Source organism: Molothrus aeneus, chromosome 3 (assembly GCF_037042795.1).
Source record: "Molothrus aeneus isolate 106 chromosome 3, BPBGC_Maene_1.0, whole genome shotgun sequence".
NCBI classification, from domain to species: domain Eukaryota; kingdom Metazoa; phylum Chordata; class Aves; order Passeriformes; family Icteridae; genus Molothrus; species Molothrus aeneus.
In genome coordinates, this window is record NC_089648.1 from 62989408 (window position 1) to 63008785 (window position 19378).

A 19378-nucleotide genomic window follows, 5' to 3' on the forward strand; every position below is an offset into this window, starting at 1 on the left:
GAAGTGTGGTGGAAAAAAAAAGCCGTTTCCAGCCCCTAAGAAATTGTTACAATAGAGAAGAAAAGTCAATGAAAATCAGTGAAGTCAGTTGTGTTCTTTTAATGTTAATGGACAATGAGCATTCAGTACTTGCTGTAAACTGTTACAGAGCGGACACTGGGGTCACACAGTGGGCTGTGGTACAGCTTTTCTTTGTTACACCCTTGCTGGACTGGGAAACCTGCACTGCCACCCACAAGAGGATCAACCTCAAAATGGAAGCAGGACTGCAATGGAGCTTAGAGGTCATTGCTGTCCTTGCTCTCTGCTGCCATTAAAAATGGTGTTGTTAGGACTGAATTAGTCATTAGCCACAGCCAACTCATTTAAATTCCCCCTATTTCCTAGGATGCATGTATGCCTCTTGCCTTCCCACTTGCACACACAAACCTGAAAATATATTGACTTTGTATGGCAATTGCAGCCTGAGTAAACAGGTAACTTGGAACAGGAGCTGTAAAAAGTTATAAATGTTTCAGTAATCTCCATGGGGTTTTAACTGAAATACCCTGTGAAGTTATATGTATTCTTCCAAAGATTGCGCTGCTGGTATGCTATGCAAAAGATATCTGAACTTCTGTTCTTTGGATTGCAGAAAACCTCTCTGATGTGTGTTTATTGTTTCAGTCCCATCAGATTATTGAGTAAGATAATTTTATTCAAGGAGTGGTTGATATTTGTTATGTATAAATATATTGTCAAAGGTACAAGGTTAACTTCTCACAACCCTAACACAAATTATTGTTCTCTGTGAAAAATATAAAACAGAGTGGGGTTTTATTCTTGCCATACTTATTCTGCTGAATTTTATTGCTTCATTGTCGAGTGTATTTTGCTGTATTATTTTCTTCATAAAAATTTTGCCCTACCTCATCTGATATGAGAAGATTGAATCTTATTTTTTTGGGTTTTGGTGGGGTTTTTTTGTTTTGTTTGTTTGATTTCCCTTTGAGTCCTTTCCTCACTGAACTTGTAACTATTTCATGTTTAATACCTTAGTCCCTGTTTATGTGGCAGGAACATAGAGTCTTTACCTACATGAATAGTCAGGGAATCCTTCACTTTGATTTCTCTGTCTGAGGATATAGGAAAAATACATAAGAAGTTACTGTGTGATTTGATTAATTAGATTTTTACATTTATCGTTTACATGAAAATACTTTAACTTCTGCTGCCATATCTCTTATTTACATTTTAAACAAATATTGTAAGTTAATAAGGGTTTTAATTTGTTTCCTTTCTTTCTGGTTTTAAGCATCACTTTCAAAGAAGTATAGTAAAGGTTTATTCCCTCAGCTTTGTAACTCATAATATTATAAGACTGCAATTTTTATCTGTGGTATAGTTATCTTAGATGATAACCTGTACCTGATAGGGAAAATGCCCATTTAAAATTCAATTTAGAATTTAAAATTTTGAGGAAATGCTACAGCAGTGGTTGCTTTAAATCCTTATTTATTAATTTTTTCTAGCTTGGATTTTTAATTTAAACAACTGCAGAAAATGGGGTATATTTTACTGCAGGAAAAAATGCATGTAAATATAGGATTTAATTAATTTATTAAATCTATCAGTTTTAAAGTTTTCTGTGATTCATATCAGAATAGAATTTTTGTTAATAAAGTTGGAATTACAGCTAGGAAATTTTAAGGCCTTTGGAATGGTAGAAAGTGGATCAGAATAGGCTGCCTTGCCTGATTTCTAGGCCAGAAAGGATAAAGTTCTACTCAGATATGGGGCTGAAAAAGATGTTGCTTGCTGTAAATGTAATGATAACCATACCAACCATGAAGATTTCCTTAAAACAAGGGTGATTTTCATTTTAAAAAAAGTCTTGTGAAGAATGGAGATTTTTTTATGACTCCTTTCCAAACAGTACCAAAATAATTTTGAATAGGAGACAGTTCTCCGGAGTTGGTATTCATACGCAGATAGAGCTTTACATTAGCATTCAGTTCAAATCATATGTCTTGTAACAGTTTATTTAATTTATTTTGTTTTAGCCATGGATGCAGATGTGAAGAAAGAAAACCTTTCATCTGTGCAGCAGCTTGGTGTTGAAATGACAGTCAGGTACATGGTATTAAACTATTTCCCTAGAGTATTTCTAGGATTTGTTTGATTTTCATGGAATGACTTTAATAATACTTAATCCATCAACTCATTGCTTTATAGCATTTAATCTAAGATAAACTTTAAGAAAATGAATTCTAACTAGAATTGAAAAAGGTATTAGAACAGAATTAAATTATCTTTACAGTTTATGTATGTTATTATCCTCTGTTTTTGTAAAGACTAATTGTAATGTGCTAGTAAGATTTACCATAAAATTGCATTATCCTGAATTATGTGTCTTTTTTTCCCTTGCATTACTTCTCTAAATGGTTCTGTTTAGCTAAGCTTAGTTATATGTCATTTAAACATTTTATTTGGCTGGTAATTTGCAGAGCTGTGATGAAGGAAAAGCTTAGATGTCTGTACTTCCACGGATTGCTATCTTTAGCATTAATGTTTGAATTCTGATTATAATAATTACACACACAATAATTATATCGAATTCTAAATATTGTACGTGAAGAAACTGAGTTGTGTGTGATGGAGTACTTGCTCGTCCCCACCACTGTCTCTAAAACTGAACTAAAGGGAATTTGGGTGAGGATTTGTAACAATGAGCAGCAGATGTTTGCTGTGAATCCTTTCTAGGTAGAGCACAAGTTTTATTTAATGATCTATGTGTATATCCACAGCATAGTTTTAGTAATGAACAACTTTATAACACCTTAACTTTTACAGGTTTATTAAATATGAGTTCTTGCTTTTTAGGAATTCAAAAATATTAAAGAGGGTTTTTTTTAAACTTTTTGAAATAGATACGGAAAATACTTAAACTTGCTAAAAGAAGATGCCGAAAATGGGCTGTGTTTCGTGTTAAAGAATTGTGAGGAGTTTCTGAAACAACAGCAAAGAACTGTGGTATCTTCACTTTGTATCCTTTCCTGATGGTATAAATTATATTGTCTAAAAATTTCAGTGGAATTTGAACTCCTGGTTTGTACTTTTAATAGAGGTGTAGGTGTGTTATATTTATGGAAAGAAAAAGAAAATTAAAAGAGCATTTTTACTTTGAAATTTTATTAGGTTAAATGCATTCCCAATGCACTTAGGAAAATGTTCACCCTTTTGTTCCCATACTTTGTTAGAAGTGCAAATCGCATTGACTTTTCTCATCAGCTGTTTTGGAGTGGGATCACATCTTTGAATGTGATAAAGAGCCTGCATCAATGAACCTTTGAACATTGAGTATTTGTGGTACTCCCACAATACCAACACTGTTAATGATACTGCCCATGTAGTGATAAGTGTGGTAAGTGTAGTCAGATCAACAGGAGCGGTTAGACTTTTGATTCTTTTGGATCTACCGTGGAACTTCCTGTAAAAAAAATTAAAACAGATAATAGCTTTTCAAGCAGCTTTGCTATATTATTCTCTGTTAAATTTGCATACCACTAGTAAATTATACTTCAGGTGTATTAGTCAGAACGTGCCAAATCTCATTTTTAAGGCTTTTTACTTTTTTTTTCCCCAATAATTTTAAGTCCTGTTTTATTCCTCCACTCTTCTCCTTTCTTACACTTTATAAGCACACTCATTTTGGTGCAGATTTTTTTTGCATTTCCTTGCTTTTTTGTTTACTTTTACTGATTTAGCTTGACTACGTATGGACTAAAAAATTTTAGTATATGGGGAAAACAGCTTAAATTGTTTCTCTTAATTCAGTTTGAGAGACAACTGTGCCTTGATGCTGCCTTCTGTGCAGCTCTGTTCCCCTTGGCCGTGTCTAACAACCCAGCTCCTGGCTCTGTGTGCAAGGACCTCAGAAGGAGGAGAGCTGTGGTTGCTGCAGGAGAGTGAGGAGGAGATCTCTGCCCAAGTTCCTTAACCTTCCTGTCCAGGCTGCTTGCAGGAGCACTATGCTGGTTATGACTGGTTTGCATCTTCCATCTTCCTCATAATGTCAGGAGACAGGGAGAGGACACTGATGTTTCTTCAGCAATTTTCACGTCTTCTTGCTTCAGCATTTCTCTGGCTACCAAGACTGCATTTATCTGTAAGAATTTATAACCTGTTTCTTTCTGAAATGCTCCTTTGAAAGTTTAAAAATGAGAGTTTATGAATCTCCTTAGTTTTTTTTTTTTCTTGGCATTATTTTTGTTTGTTTGTTTACTTTTCTAATGCATTATATTATCCTTAAGCCCCACTAGCCAAATACATGACCCTGAAAAATTCAGGGAAAAATGTAGATCTGATATTTGCTCAAACTTTTGTTTAAAAGGAGAGAAGTAGCAGGTGGACAGAAAACAATGTTAATGAATTTTAAAGCTGGCAGTAAAACAAACTTTGTTAGTGGCACTAAATTCTGTGTGTAGTCAGTGATACTGCTGAATGACCTTTTTTTTTTTTAATTATCAGATTCCAGTAAGAGAGCAAGTCTGTCAATCTGATTTTTGGTTTTTTTTTTTAGTGACAGTTTTGAAATTTACTTAAAACATTTGAGTATATTTAGTAAATTTTAAAAAATATTACTGCATAAATACTGACTGTATGATTGACAATTTTAAATTGTCAGTATCTGGATTGAGGTTGTAATATAGGAATCATCATTTCTATCTTTCATTATGGGAGTTCCCAGCTATTTAAAATAAAACCCTTTGTACATTGTCATGTTTTGAACATGAGCTCTAAACTGTAGTAGAGACTTCCAGAGAACTCTGAGATACAAAAAGCACAGATTAGATTCTGTGTTTCTTCTGCATGGTGGCTTCTGTAGCAATACCAAGTGATCTGTCTTGTTCACTAGAGGGGTGATGATATCGGTCTATTCAGCACTGAATCTGGCCTGAGGTTATTCCAACATAATGAAATTTGTGCTGAAATTTACTTCACTTTGCTAGTGCTGAAAAACCACTGCTGCCAAGGATTCATTAGCTGGAACTGGGCATTGATATCCAGAGCCTTCAGTAGTGATAAAACCTCTGCTCCTTTTGTTGTACATAATAGAATTTCGCTCACAGCCTCCACACATACTGCAAAGATATGTGCACACAAAAAACAAGTTGAAATACCATGAAGTTTTACTCCACCACAAAATGAAGGAAAAATATTCAGCAGAAATCAATCTTTTTTTTTTTATTTCTATTCTCCTGTTTAAAATATAACAACAGTTTCTCCATGTCTGCTTTGACAATTAGAGCCTGTATACAATAAGGAACTAGAGTACTAATGCACAGTAACAATCAGGATATATTTATTAACACTTTAGTTACCACATGTTTTTCTTGATGGAAGTACAACCTATTTTGTTTATCCTGTTTCCTGTCTCTAAAATAATCAGAATTACTTATCTTACATATATAAAGGTTATATTTTTATATATTGTTCTCAGCAAGGCATTAAAAAACAACACATTTCTGTAGTCTGTAATCCTTTCCTCAATTTCATTGTTGATGATGATGATGATGTTGTTGTTGTTGTTAACCAGATGCACCTACCTGTTAGAACAGTGGAATACGGCATCCATCCAGTCTATTTTTGCAGTGCTCACCACGTTGAAATGTTGCTGAAAGCTGAGTTGCCCCTTGTCTGTTCAGCTTTCCACATGTCTGGTTTCACTCCATCCCAGGTAACCAATCAAAGTCTATTAAATGATCATCAACCTATTGACTTAAATCTGCAAAATCAAGAACACTGAGGAACTACTGGCCATTTTTTTCTAAATGGCACTTGTGTGGTGGTTATAAAACTGAGGATAAGAGATAAGAACACATAGCGACTTATATGAGTATCTGAAAATAGAAAGTGACTGACTCATAGAATAATACCAGTGTACAGGAGCTGATGACCTTTTATTACATGTTCATGAAGAAAAATTGATAAAAATAATATATACTAAATCCTCAGATTTAGCATTTAAACAAAATACCTTATTCCCTGGAATAATCTTCCATAGGACAGAAGTGGGTAATTTGCAGTAATTATATACTAGGAAGCAGCTCCTGTGATATTAGAGAAAAAAATAATTTTATATGAGCTACTATAACTATTGCAATCAGGTAACACACTGTTCTTTCATATTAAAGAAGTGTTACAACAGCAGAATAATTATCTATAACACCAGCTTTCATTTTGCCTACTTACAACAATTGTTTGGTAGTAATTGAAAGCTATGGATGAAGCATTGTTTGTAAAGATTGCAATCATATGAAGGGTAAAGAGCTCCATGCAGTGAGTTAGATTGTCAATGCAAAGGACATCTTGCCAGAGTGAGAAAGTGTATTGCTGTGCCAAGGCAAGAAAAATATTTTTCATCCTGTACCTTCAAAATTCCTTTTTGCTGCAAGATTTGCAGCTGAAGAAACTCTTTAATGGGGCAGATGCCAGTGTGGTACAAACATTGCTTAAAGTAGTCATCTTGGGGTTTGGTTTTTGAGGAGAAAATAGTAGCAGATGAAGGAATTTATCTCAGCATAGGAATAAGGTGCTTGTAATAAGGTTCCTGTTTTAGGATGAAGAAAATACATGGGGACAGTCACTCCTTCAGCTATTCTTGTGCAAGTTATACTATTTCCTTTTTTTAATTGTGTGCATTCAGTGGTACACTAGATACTGTTCTGAACTGCTAATAATGATTTTTTTCATTTATTTAATGAGCTACTGAAATGCCAGTCGTGGGTACCACTGTATCTTCTCTGTGATTTTGCAGTTTTACTGCAGCATTAAAAACAAACTCTGAACTGTAAAAACAATTCTGATGTATTTAATTGATTGTGTGCCTCAATAAATACATCAAAACAGATTTACTGCCATACTATGGTTGTCATCTAATTGGAATTGTGGTAATTCTGCTGCATATTTTTAAACACTTTAAGGAATGACTAGCAGAAGATTTGTGGTCTAGAACCAAATGAAATGTTCATTATACCTCTTAATACATTGTAATTTAGTTCAGGGCAAAGGAGTCACTGTGTTCACACTCACTTCATTAAATGAAAATGTGTTTTAGGGAAGGACCTAACATTCATTTATAATGCAGATAACTACTTTAATTGAAAGGAAAACCCATGTTGAACATGTCTTCATCACTGTCATTACCCTTTAGTACACATTTAAAACAAAATCTTGAAAAAAATCACTTTTTCTTTCATTGGGCTTTGAGTCTCAACCTCAGGAGGCACTGGAATACATTCGTACAAGTGAGCTGCATGGATACAGGCTGTAATGTTTTGTCTAACTCACTAGGAGTCTATTCAGAGGCTGTTAAAAATGGTGAATCTTGGCTTCTTTTGTACTTTATCCCTTTTATTCATAGCTGGGGTGATGTTACAGGGAAAAGGTTCTGTAGTATAGAAAAGAGATAAAGCTGATTAATTATGACTGAATGTATAGAATGATTTAATTATATATAATTTCATTCTCATCTAGATCTGTCTGCAATGGATAACTCAGTGTTTCTGGAATTACATGGACTGGAGTGAGATCTGTCACTACATTGCCATATGTATTTTCCTTGGTCCTGATTATCAAATATATATATGTATTTCTCTGTTCAGACACCTACAGCAAGACATCCTGAAGCACACAGAAGCCCGAGATCTTCAGGTTTTTCTCAAAGTAAGGGTTTCCTAATTTTTCAACTGCTGAGGAGAAGCAAAGCTCTTAATACTGAGGATATATACTTAATATATATTTATATATATATTAATATATATTTAATCTGAAGCTCTTACTGAATTTCACTCAGTCATTTTAAACAAGTGAAATAATACTTTAATTTTATTTGTTCCCTAGCAGGAAATTTTCTATTTTCCAGAAAATAGCTTTCCTGCATTTTTTACTGAGCAATTTCGTTCATGAGCAAAGAAAATAGGCTCATTAAATTAGGAGAGCATTTGATTCCGTTCTCTGTATTTGGGCTCAATCTCACTGAACGAGGTGCTCTCCAGAAAGGTGGGTTTGCAGAGTTGTCTCTTGCTGAAGCTTGTAAAGATGTAGCATGAAGCTGATTGAGCTGGTAGTTTGAAGAAATACCAATTACTGTACAACCAGCCTTGCAATTTCATATTCTTTCCCAATTATAAATTATGTTTGGGTTTCAGGTTTTTTGCAGGGTAGTGCATAGCTGTAGCTGCAGTCATTAATTGATACAGTATCTTACTCTTCTTCACAGGGATATTTTTGTCTTTTTTGCTAGTTTTTTTTCACCTGGCAAAATTTTTTTGCGAACTAGGTATCTGCATCTTAGTCTGTCCCAAGAATAATAGTTTTCTGACTAGTTTGCATCCAACTAATGTATGCTTAAATATGGAAAAGTATCTCAGCCCAATCAGCTTCCTTGAAAATATTTGCTACACCGTCTAATGAATGTATTGGTTTTTTTCCCTGGTTTTGGACAAAGTGTCTTAAAAGCTGTATCTTGATGGCATTGTTGGATAGAATATGTAAAATACAGAAGAAAGAAATGGTACATTGCCACATGCAGTATAAACACACTAAACATTTGGCATGGTACTGTTAAATTAATGAGAAAATGTAAATTAATGCAGTACTGGAACATCTGCAATTTATTAAGTGACCAGTGCAGAAAAAAAGAGCATACTTAACTTGAACTCCTGCTATTGATAAGTCTTAATTAATTGAAACAAAAAAAAAAAAATTGAACTGTAGAATGGTTTGGGTTGGAAGGAACCTTAAACATCATCTAGTTCCAATCCATCTTCCACTACACCATTGAGCCTGGCCTTGAATACTACCAATGTGTTCCACAACTTCTTTTCAGTGCCTCACCATCCTCACAGTAAAGCTCTTCCTCATACCAAATCTAAACCTACCCTCTTTGAGTCTGAAGCCGTTCCCCCTTGTTCTGTCACTACATGCTATTTAATTCCAGATATATGTGTGCATATATATATATATATATATATATATATATATATATATATATAATTTTATATTCCACCGTAGTCAGCTTTCTCACAGTGCATGAGGAGCAACTTGGAAGGTAAAAATCTTACTTTTGCTTTGCTTCTGTGTAGAGGAGAAGAAATATAAAGACTATTTCGAATTCCTGTTCAGATGCCAAAGTGCAGTTTTCCAAGCCTGAGTAGATGTTCTCAGGAGAATTCTACTTAGCAGAGATTCACAGTTAATACACCAGAGGTACAGCTTATGTCCACAGAGACTGGCTCCAGAGAGTTTTTTGCAGCACATGCTGCCAACAGTGGTAATAATGATTGGTAGATGAGTACACAACAGTAACAAATTAACCCTTTTTGCACTTAACCATTCTTCAAGATCCTGTGTTCTGTGGGGCATCCTCCTTATCCCTCCAATATAGTAGCCATGAGAAGGAACATTATGTATTTGTTTTCTGAGGGCACTTCCTTTTACTCTGTGTTTTGGAATCAGTAAGAATTATTCACTTTTAGTAGTGCAGAACGGTTTATTCTGGTTTTATTTAAGCACTTCATGAAAATCTTCTTTTATCATTGATTAAAAAAAATCCTCATCTCCTGTTTTTCTTTACAATCTAGCTGGATATAAAAGCCACACTTATAAACTTATGCCATGTGCTGGTGTAGGAATCTTCTTTCAAAAGAATATTTTAGTACGTGGCTTTCCCTTCTTAAAGCTTACTTTCATTTCCTTAAAAATCTTCAATGAAATATTCTCCAGAAATTAGATAAACAACATCCCAGTGAAATGAAATTCTCTGATGCCAAGTGTGTGATTAAAAAAAACCCAAAAAACTGACTGGAAGCAGATATTGCCAAATCTGTATTTCTAAATAAAACATAATAAAATCTATTTTAAACAGCCAGGCTCTGACAATCAGAAAAAAATGAGCTATCTTTAGAAGCTTGGAATTCATTAAATTTGAGTTGTACATTTTTTTTCCTAACTAATAAATGCTTTCTCTGTGTATCTGTGCAGGAGGAAGCACTGCATGGATTTCGAGTGAGTGATTATTTAGACTACATGGAAAGCTTGGAGGAGCTCTACAGACCAATGCTGCTGAAAGACATGAGGAACATAACACAGAACACATAGATGAAGCAAACAAGCACTTTATATTACAGTTTTGATTACATCCTTTAAAAGGATGCTGATTGATTGATACCTCAGTCTCACCTAAAATCAGCCAGGCTATTGAAATGTACATACTGTAAAATAAATAAGAAGTGTTTTCAGAATATAGTTTTTCAATAAGACATAGCCTACTTTTGATAACCCAATTTTACCAGACAGGTTATGTGCACAGCCTCATTTTCAGTTAGCAGAAGGCAGCTTCAGAAGGCACCTGTAGAATGCTGAAGTTTCTTCCTTATAAAGCCTTGTACCTGTTCTCAACTCATTCTCTTTTTGTCATCTCCTTATAGCACTGTCCTAAAGCCTTCCTATTTTGCTTGGATCTGACAAAGGGATTTTTTTCTTTAGAAACAACTGCTGTTGTGTATTCATGTGCAAGCAAAGTCAACAAATGGAAACCAAACTCTCTGTTCCAACTTTATGGATAATATTGAGAAAATGGAATGTTTGAATACATGCAATGAAAAAAGACTTGATACTCCTGTCTTTAAAAAAACCCAAATAAATAGTTTTATGTAATAAAGCATTATTAACCTTTGTTGTGAATGAAATTAGAGTCTTTATTATTTGGCTTAAGAAGAGGGGAAAATACTATGTTTTGTCACCACATGCAATAGCATTTTTTTTACAGAATATCCATAATCTCAAAATATTTTTATTATAAATTAATGATACAGTGTTTTGGAAGTCCAATGGAAACCAAAAATGTTGAATTTAGATTTTGTTAGCACATTCCTGGGAGAGAATCTAAAGATTACTGCAAAGTTCCTGAAAAACTTTACTTGATAAAATGGTTATATATACACTAATTGAGCCCATACTCAAATTCAAATTATAAAACACATTAGAACCTGCTGTGAAATTTCTGAAATTATATGCAACCTAGGAGTGAACATTGACAAAGGTTTTGCCACTAATTTCTACTTTCCTGACTGTGCATTTCATAAGTTCACAAATTTAGCTTTTTTTCCTGTCTAGCCAAGATATGTTTTAAATACTTTTGCACTTTTATGAACTGTGTTAGCTCACCTACATTAATAAAAGAGGCTGGCAAGTATGAGGAAGGAATTATGACAAGAACTGATAGAACCAAGTGCTTGCCTGACACTGAGGCCAGTGAATGCTATGACGTACATGGTATATATTCTTTTAACCTTAATAGCAGTTTCTCTTTTCTTAAATAACCTTATTTAGGCATATATCTCAAACCAAGAAACAACAAATAACAAACATCCAGGTGGTGAATAACACTTGAACACTAATATATACATATTTTTAGACAGACCATGGGTGATTAAATATCCATTATGAAGTAAGTCATCAGTTCCTTTAGCTGCAGCAGAAATTTTTCAGGAAAATAGGCCTTTGTGATAGGTATACAAGTAACCTAGGAACTCTTGCCATATCAATAGCTGTCATTTTGTATTCCTTGTCCCCCAACAAAGAAGAGAGAGGTACTGCAGAGCTGACCTTTAATAGTAATAACTTTCATCACTACTGCATCAAATTAATCCAAAGAGATCCAGTACACAATAACCAGAAAGAAAAGGCAGGTACAAATAGTAGAAAGCAATCAGCCTGACTACCAAGCAGTGCTATTGATAAAAGCAATTTTTGCATTTCCAGCAATTCAATCAACTTCAGTTTTCCCATCTGCAAAACAGCTACATTTTCATACACTCTGTATATGCTGAGATGATTAATTAGAGCACATCCATAAAATAGTTAGTGCATGAAAATCTTATGTAAATGCTATATCTTAATACCTGGTAATAATTTAAAATTGCCCTATGACAGAAACAGGACACTGACACCTATTACAAGTAGACTGAAATAAAGCTTGAAGTGATGGGGAAACCAATGGCATCTTCTTTAAATCCGTAACTGTGAAAACAAATGACCATTTTAGCAACAGATACCTGAAGACATGCTCACATGCTATATTACCTCCAGTCTGAAGACTCCCTTATACAGCTTTGCTGGTGTATATATATATAAATTTCTCCATTCAGCTCCCTATTTTCTTTCAGGGAGCTATTCTACTGAGATGTAGACAGTTTCTATCTCAAAATCTATTTGTATTTTTCTGGTTTCCTCTTCCAGCTGCTTCTTCCTTTCTTTCCATCATGATTGTATTTACCTCTGTCTGGCTTTTTCTCTCTGTTATTTTCAGCTGTCTCGTTGTTCCCAATCCCCAGTGACAGCCCAAGCACTAAAGGATAAGAAATATTTCCTTCCTTGTACCTAAAATGTATAACTAAACTTGATTTAAAATAAACATAATGGTGCAAAACCCCCAAAACAAGACACTAAATAAATCCCCAACTTGGAAATCTGAGAAGCCGGTAGTAGGAAGACATGACCCTCCCAAATATGCTGTCAGCAGTCCTGACCCAGGCTCCTCCTGGAGGAAACTGAGCTCTGCTGCATCTGCCTCTCTGTCATATGCCCCTGACCATCAGCTGGGATGCCATGCTGGATAGAAATATCTGTGTTGTTTCTAAAAGATGTGTCATGTACAAATTACCTCCTTTAGTCTCTGCAGCATGAGCCAGCCTTTTGAGATAAAAACCAGTAATATCCAAAAATACTTTTCAGCTCTTCATCTCTGCCAATTTTTTTTTTTTTAATGACAGTTCTGCAGGTAGAAAGTTTCTCCATTACAATATATAATGTTCACACAACAAGAGAAATACTGACAGTGAAAGCAACTAGAAACTTTGAAATAAAATATTTTAGATGTGATAGGAAAAAAATATATCAGTGGTAAATAGTTGGACTCAAAATTCTGGGTTTGACTGTTTTAATAGGTCCAGCTCAATCACTAGGACAACAGTTAAAAAGTCTCAGCTTTTCTAAACCATTTTGTATTGTCTTAAAATGCTTTTTAGCTAATCCATAGCAATTGTCCATAGATTCAAGAATAGATGGTAATTTCAGCATACATTTTCCCTCTCAAATTATCATATCTACCTATATATCACATTGGACTAGAACAGAAGATAAAATTTTACCTAATTTGAGCAGATAAAAATTAAAAACTTGTTTGAAATGTAACAGTGTATTTGTGCCAGGAGAAGTAACTATCATTTATTTCCCATGAGGAAGTAATTTCGAGAGCTGCAGTATTTGTACTGTTTCTGCAAATCTGCGGGCTATATTTATGACACATCTTCTGGTATTTTGTTTATTAACTGATCATACATAAGCAGACAGAGATATGACTCTTCCAAGCTAGATTACTCAAGGTAGTTTCCAGTAATTTAAAATGACATTTCCATTTAGACAGATCCTGTCTTTTTAGAGTTCATTTTTATTCAACATCTAAGCTAAAGGAGAACAATTCTTTACATTTCAGATCATGATTAAGTTACCAGTTTTACTACTTCACCTAGCAAGAACTGATTCAAAAAGTTTTGTGTACTCATCAGTGTATAGGGAAAAAACATCTTCCCTGTTCCTTTGATACCAAAACACCAGTAAATTAAAAAATCCCCACAGCTCCAGAGCATAACGTTGTTTGATTCTGTTTCATCACAAAAAACAAAATGCCTTAAAGCATAATATACAGAGCAGTGGTGCATAGGGAGGTTTCAACATGGTTTGAAAAATGAGGTTAGATGGTGTTAAATCAGGAACTGATACCTGACTAATATTTCATATGGTCAGTTTCCTGATCAGAAATAGAACAAGACAAGGAGAATACATGAAATTCACTTAAAATGATGAATGAAGAAAGCAAGCTTTTTTGGAGCAGATTTTTAAGGAAACAAACACCACAGGAATAAAAACTCCAAGGGAAATTAACCATTTAAATTAGTGTTTACTCTCTCAAAAGATTTCATCTCCTCTTGGTATTTTCTCTGCTCTAACTAAAAGCCTGTCATGGAATGAGATTCATCCATGTTGTGGGAATTAACTCCTTTAAAATTTGACTCAGCTTTTAAAATGCTGCTTTAGTTTTAACACAGACATTCACAAGCACAACAATCCAATTTAGCTTCCCTCTCCTCAAAATTTTTGATGTCTTAGATATGATAATTTTTTTTTTTTTAGTTATCCAGGCTATTGCCAGACAATTTTCACTTAGAAGGCATATTTACAAGTAGTTTTTTCAGATAAAACTTTTCTTGATTTGTAAAACTACTGTTGTGAACAATGCCATAATGTGTATACTGTCACAATTTCTGTAATGGATTTTCTAGGCAAAGATTTCTTCTCCAAAAGAGCTTATTTCCCATGCTGATCCAGGATGGTGTTTGGTTACACTGCCATTTTCCTCTAAGCTCTAAATCAGCAGAGAAAAGCTTCCTGCTAGAAAATAGGAAACCAAAGTTTGGAACAAATACAATTTTGGCAAGGAATTCCTTCTGAGGGAAACTATAGACCCATGAAGCCAGTTAGACCATCTGTCTAAATCACTTTGGAGTCATTCAGATATTTGTAGGAAATTAATTTTGTACAGAATCTGGAAGTGAGAGGAAACCATGGTCTCTAGATATCCCAACCCTTTCAGACTCCCATGAAAATTAAATTTGATGAATTTTCAGCCAAGTCACTTGGAGCCATGCAACTTAGAGAAACTAATTTTATATCCTGAATAATTGCCTTGACCTTCAACATGCAGTAGACTTGAAGCTTCCAGAACATCCTGAACTGAAGAAGTGGGAGAATTATCAGTGTAGTGTTTAACAACCATTGTTCTGTTTTTAGTCTGCGACACGGCTGCAGCTACCACTCTGCTATTCTTGGTGCCAGCTGTTTCACACAGCTATGGACAACATCATGCAACTAACATAATATGCTGAGGAAAACAGGGATATCTTCCACCCTGAGTCAGGTAGCTCATCCTCTCTGGTGAATAATAATGGGACACTTTGCCTCAAAAGAATTTTGACAACAGATTTCATCAAATATTTTCCAAAAGCTCAGTGATTATTCTCAGAGTGGCAAATCCTTTTAAATGTCTTTCATAAAAAAAAAATAGTCCACTTCACCATCAGCACTGCCCCCCAGAATTGCAGGGAACTATTTAAAACATAATACTCATTACAGAAAAATGGTAATACAGAACCCCTGGAGCATGCTGTTTCAAGCAGCCAAAAAAATCTTAATAAGCTGCTACCTTCTGTAATCCCTGCCTGAGCGATTAATAGTCACACTGCTTGTACCACTGATTCCTATCAGATCCTTCCACTAGCTGCTTTATATAATTAAAACAGCAGAAGGACATAATCTTATTTTGTGAGGGTTGTTTTCTAGATGCTCAGGTGGGGTGTGGAAGCCCCATCAGGGTTGCAAGGTGAACCTGTAACATGACTAATAGTGTGCACATGGAAAAATGTCCTCCACTTGTGTCACAAGCACTTAAACTGTCATTTGTTACAGTAGAAAAGATGAAAGCATCAAAATCCCAAAGTAAGAATAGTTTGTTTCCCCCAACATGAACTTATTTCTACTGTAAATTTCAGCACTGAAGAAGTTTGAAAGATTTAAAGAAATACATTAACATTCTTTATGGTACATAGTCTGGATTGTGAGCAGCCAGTTTGACTTTGAAGAGCAGAGGAGGTAAGTGTCAGAACTGGTCTTCCAAATGACCCTTTCAGAAGATAAAAATGGGCCAGAAACTTGGAAAAAAACCCAAATATTATTTCTGATTCTAACTAAGTGTCCTGGTTTAGGGCAAATTTAGGGAGGAAATCTCTGAAGGGGTCCCTCTAGAAAGCAAATTCAAGCGGCCCCTCCCCCTACCCAGTTTGGGAGATAAAAATCTCCTTAGAGAAAACTGGAAAAAATCCCTGTTTATTTAACAAGCAAAGTACTCACAAAACAAGGAAAAATGAGTAATATTAGACAATGAAACTTCTCTGGGTGTTCTCTGGTGTTTTGCATCCAGAAGTGGTTTGAACAGTTACAAGAAAAAGAAAAACCACAGTCTGGGGAAATTCTCTGCCTCAGCTAGCTAACAAAAACTAACTAAAAAGCAAAGGAGAGCTTTCTCCCACTGTCTGTCCATGCTGCAGACAGCAGAGTCTGTGAGAAGGAGAGCTGAAGGTCTCTATCTCTGTGTTTTTGAATACAACCACCTCAGACATTCCACTGCTTCTCCTTCTTCCCCTCTTTGCTCTCAGATCTAGTTTTAAAGGTGCAAAAAACTAATTTCTGGGCTAAACAGATGAATAGGGATACCAATTCAGCATTATAAAGTCATGCCAGGACAAATATAATAAAACAAACGTCTTCCTTCAGGAAAAACCCTGGTAAGACTCACAGCAGATTTCCTTTGGCACATAGCTTCTATTTCAGCTTGCTAATTGAACTGTCCTTTTCTTCCACTATATACCACAGCTGCCAAGTATATCACCTACAGCTTTTTAAAAAACAACAGTGAAGTTACACAACAATTGCAACAGTAGAAGACAACAAACTCATCTTAGGGGTACTTCAGGGTACAAACTGCAAAGGGGTACTTGAACAATTACTTGCAAATTCCAGATTGATGGCAATATAGTCAACTCAGGTTGATTTTGGACTCTCTCAATGTGGTTTTGGATCAGCCAAGGTTTTTTTCAGCCTCTTTCAGCCTTTTCTCCAGCCTCTCTGACATTAACCGCAGCCTCTCCACACAAGGGTTTGTTCAACTTGCTACTCTTTAAAAGTTGTCACAGAGCCTAACAGAAACCTGTCTGCTTGTCATAAATTGAATACTCTGAGCGTTACTTAAAAGTATGAGCAATATGGAGAGCTCCACATACATGCCTTCAAATGTCTTTTTCCAGGAAAGGGTTGTGCTTAGCTCCTCATTACACATCCCTCCTCTTGGGCAATGGCATGCAAATCAAGTTCTCTGCAAATCCAGAGCTGTAGAACACGGAGAAGAATGTTTGGTCCCCTGCCACCTAAGCTAACGCAAGATCTTCAGGAAAGAGCCTTTTCCTTTGTATTTGTACCAGCAGTTCCTATTGGAATTTCAAAAAAATTCAGGTCATGGGACAGAATGTATGAAGGATTCCTTGAAATACAGTAGCAATTTCATGGTTTGTGTTTATGAGAAAAACATTCACAAAAAGAATGTGCTGCTCACAAAGACCAAGGGACAAAACTGCACATTATCACTTTAACAAAACATTCAACTTTACTTCATTGGCCATGTAGTAAAGGCCAATGTTGGCACATTTTTATTTAATCCTGATGAAAAATTCACTATGATTATATTATTTGCAAATTCTACTTCAAAAGTTTCATCTGTGAATAGAGAAAGCAATGCTAACACAAAATCTTTTCCACAAAAAAAGTAAATTAAGGAATTTAGGCTAGATATGATGGGTAAGTTAATATGTAGCTTCAAACATATTTAACCTGTCTGAAGAAGTTAAAGTTTTGTGTGTTCTGCTTGCAAGTATAATTTTAGCATCGTAAGCTCAGTGCACAGGGCAAAGCACTCAGTTTATAACTATAGCTTGGAAAAGTACATGCTTTTCTCTCTTGGCCTCAAACTAAAACTATTTTAAGATACATCATTACCTATACAAAGAACAGTATTGGGAATTTTTTTAGGAATATCTTACTTTTATTAACTCCAGAGCAACTGACCTAGTAAGATCCCAGTTTTTGTTTTGATAGAGCTGAATGTTAGGTAAAGTTTCCAGCTGGGTATTGATATGTAGAGTGAGAGCTCATCAATTTCAGCAGAACTTTGAGCAAAAATACTTTGATCATTTGTGAGGTGACTGTGCAGTTTCATAGATTGCAATTATTATCAGTTAAAAGTTCAATTCTTTCCACAAAGTAATCAGCCAACAAAGATTAGCTCATTATGCAAATACAGGCAGTGAACACTGTGTGCACAGTGGTGTAGCAAAGATGCACTGGCAGCAAGCTACTTAAGGTACAGAGAGAAACCAGAGCTTAAAACAGTAAATGTAATAATAAAAAACAATTAGAAGGAGCATAAAGATTAGGTCTGAGACTAAGAAATTAGAAAAGAAATAACTATCAAATTAGTATGCCAGCATGAGGCTGGAAAGCAAGGCCCTTCATAAAATAGTCAGAGCACAACAGAGACCATCTGAATTTAAAATTGTACTTTCAATGGATATGAAAGCATCGTCTGCCTGGAACAACAATCAGCCCCTAGGGGTACACGAGCTCTTACCTTACTATAGAATGGCGTTTTCTGTGCAATGCCTTGCTATGTGTGCACAACCATAAATTTCTTGACAGAATCCATTTTTTAAGAAGTACCAGTGTATTCACCTGAGGCAGTTCTTTTGAAATATCTTACAGTGAAAGTTCTCTATAAACACATGGCCAATATTTAGAAAACCCTCCTTGCCTTACACAAGATCAAGCTCTTTGTACCCTCCCAGTCTGGCTGTTCTGAAGGTGGTGGCAACTATACCAAGAGCAAATTTTCAGGCAAGAGTGATCAACTTTGAACTAGCATGTCTTTTCCCATATCCATGTTAGCCTACCAAGTTCAAATCTCACAAAAAAACCTTCAAACTCTGAACACCTTCTTACAAAATGGAGAGCTCAAATAACTCCAGGTTTTTCAATGAGAAAAAATAAATCTACCGGAAGTTCCAACTCCATACATTTGCTTAGATATTGTCATTCCAATAGCACTACAACAGATAGCAATTCTTGGAAACTAGCTCACAGAAACATACTTGTGTCAAAGTTTGGGGCACCACTCAACACCTGGCATCCAATTCTTTGTGTAGGCATTCAAATTGACATATATACTCAGATCCTTCTGAAGGGGTATTGTTCATATCTTCAGAAGGATCAAAGCCTTTAAAAATGGTGTTTGGATGTTACCATGGGTGTGTGCTGTAAGAATTTATTCAGTTTTGTTTTACAGTATTTTGGTCACTCAGTTCAAATATACTGATCACTGATACATTACCATTCAATATGAAGCTGCAAATTGTTCACTGCTTTACAATGTGATCTTCTTCAGGCTTTATCCACAAACCACCAATAATCCATATCTCAACTGCTTTTTGGAAAGCAGGAAGCAATAATGGATTTTAATTAGCCACATGCAGGAGGAAAGCATTCATTCAAAAGACTGCTTTGTTTATCACTCTCTTCAAACTGAGACTAACTCCATATCATTCTGCAAAGAGCTGTTCATTTCTTTGTGAAGAGAGAAAGCTCTTAAAGGAAATCTGTTCAGGAATGAAGC

General features: G+C 35.2%; 1 protein-coding gene across 1 annotated transcript in view; it reads left to right on the forward strand.

Annotated features, from left to right (window-relative positions):
• The window catches only part of TBC1D32 (TBC1 domain family member 32), a 74425-nt gene extending 63692 nt beyond the window's left edge, over nt 1-10733 (forward strand). Inside the window, exons 29-34 of the mRNA XM_066547075.1 lie at nt 2043-2112; nt 2910-3025; nt 3993-4147; nt 5579-5719; nt 7519-7707; nt 10027-10733. Coding sequence (XP_066403172.1) covers nt 2043-2112; nt 2910-3025; nt 3993-4147; nt 5579-5719; nt 7519-7707; nt 10027-10143 — 788 coding nt within the window. The 3' untranslated portion in view covers nt 10144-10733. The remainder of the gene's footprint in view (nt 1-2042; nt 2113-2909; nt 3026-3992; nt 4148-5578; nt 5720-7518; nt 7708-10026) is intronic.
• Nucleotides 10734-19378: the final 8645 nt, after the last annotated feature.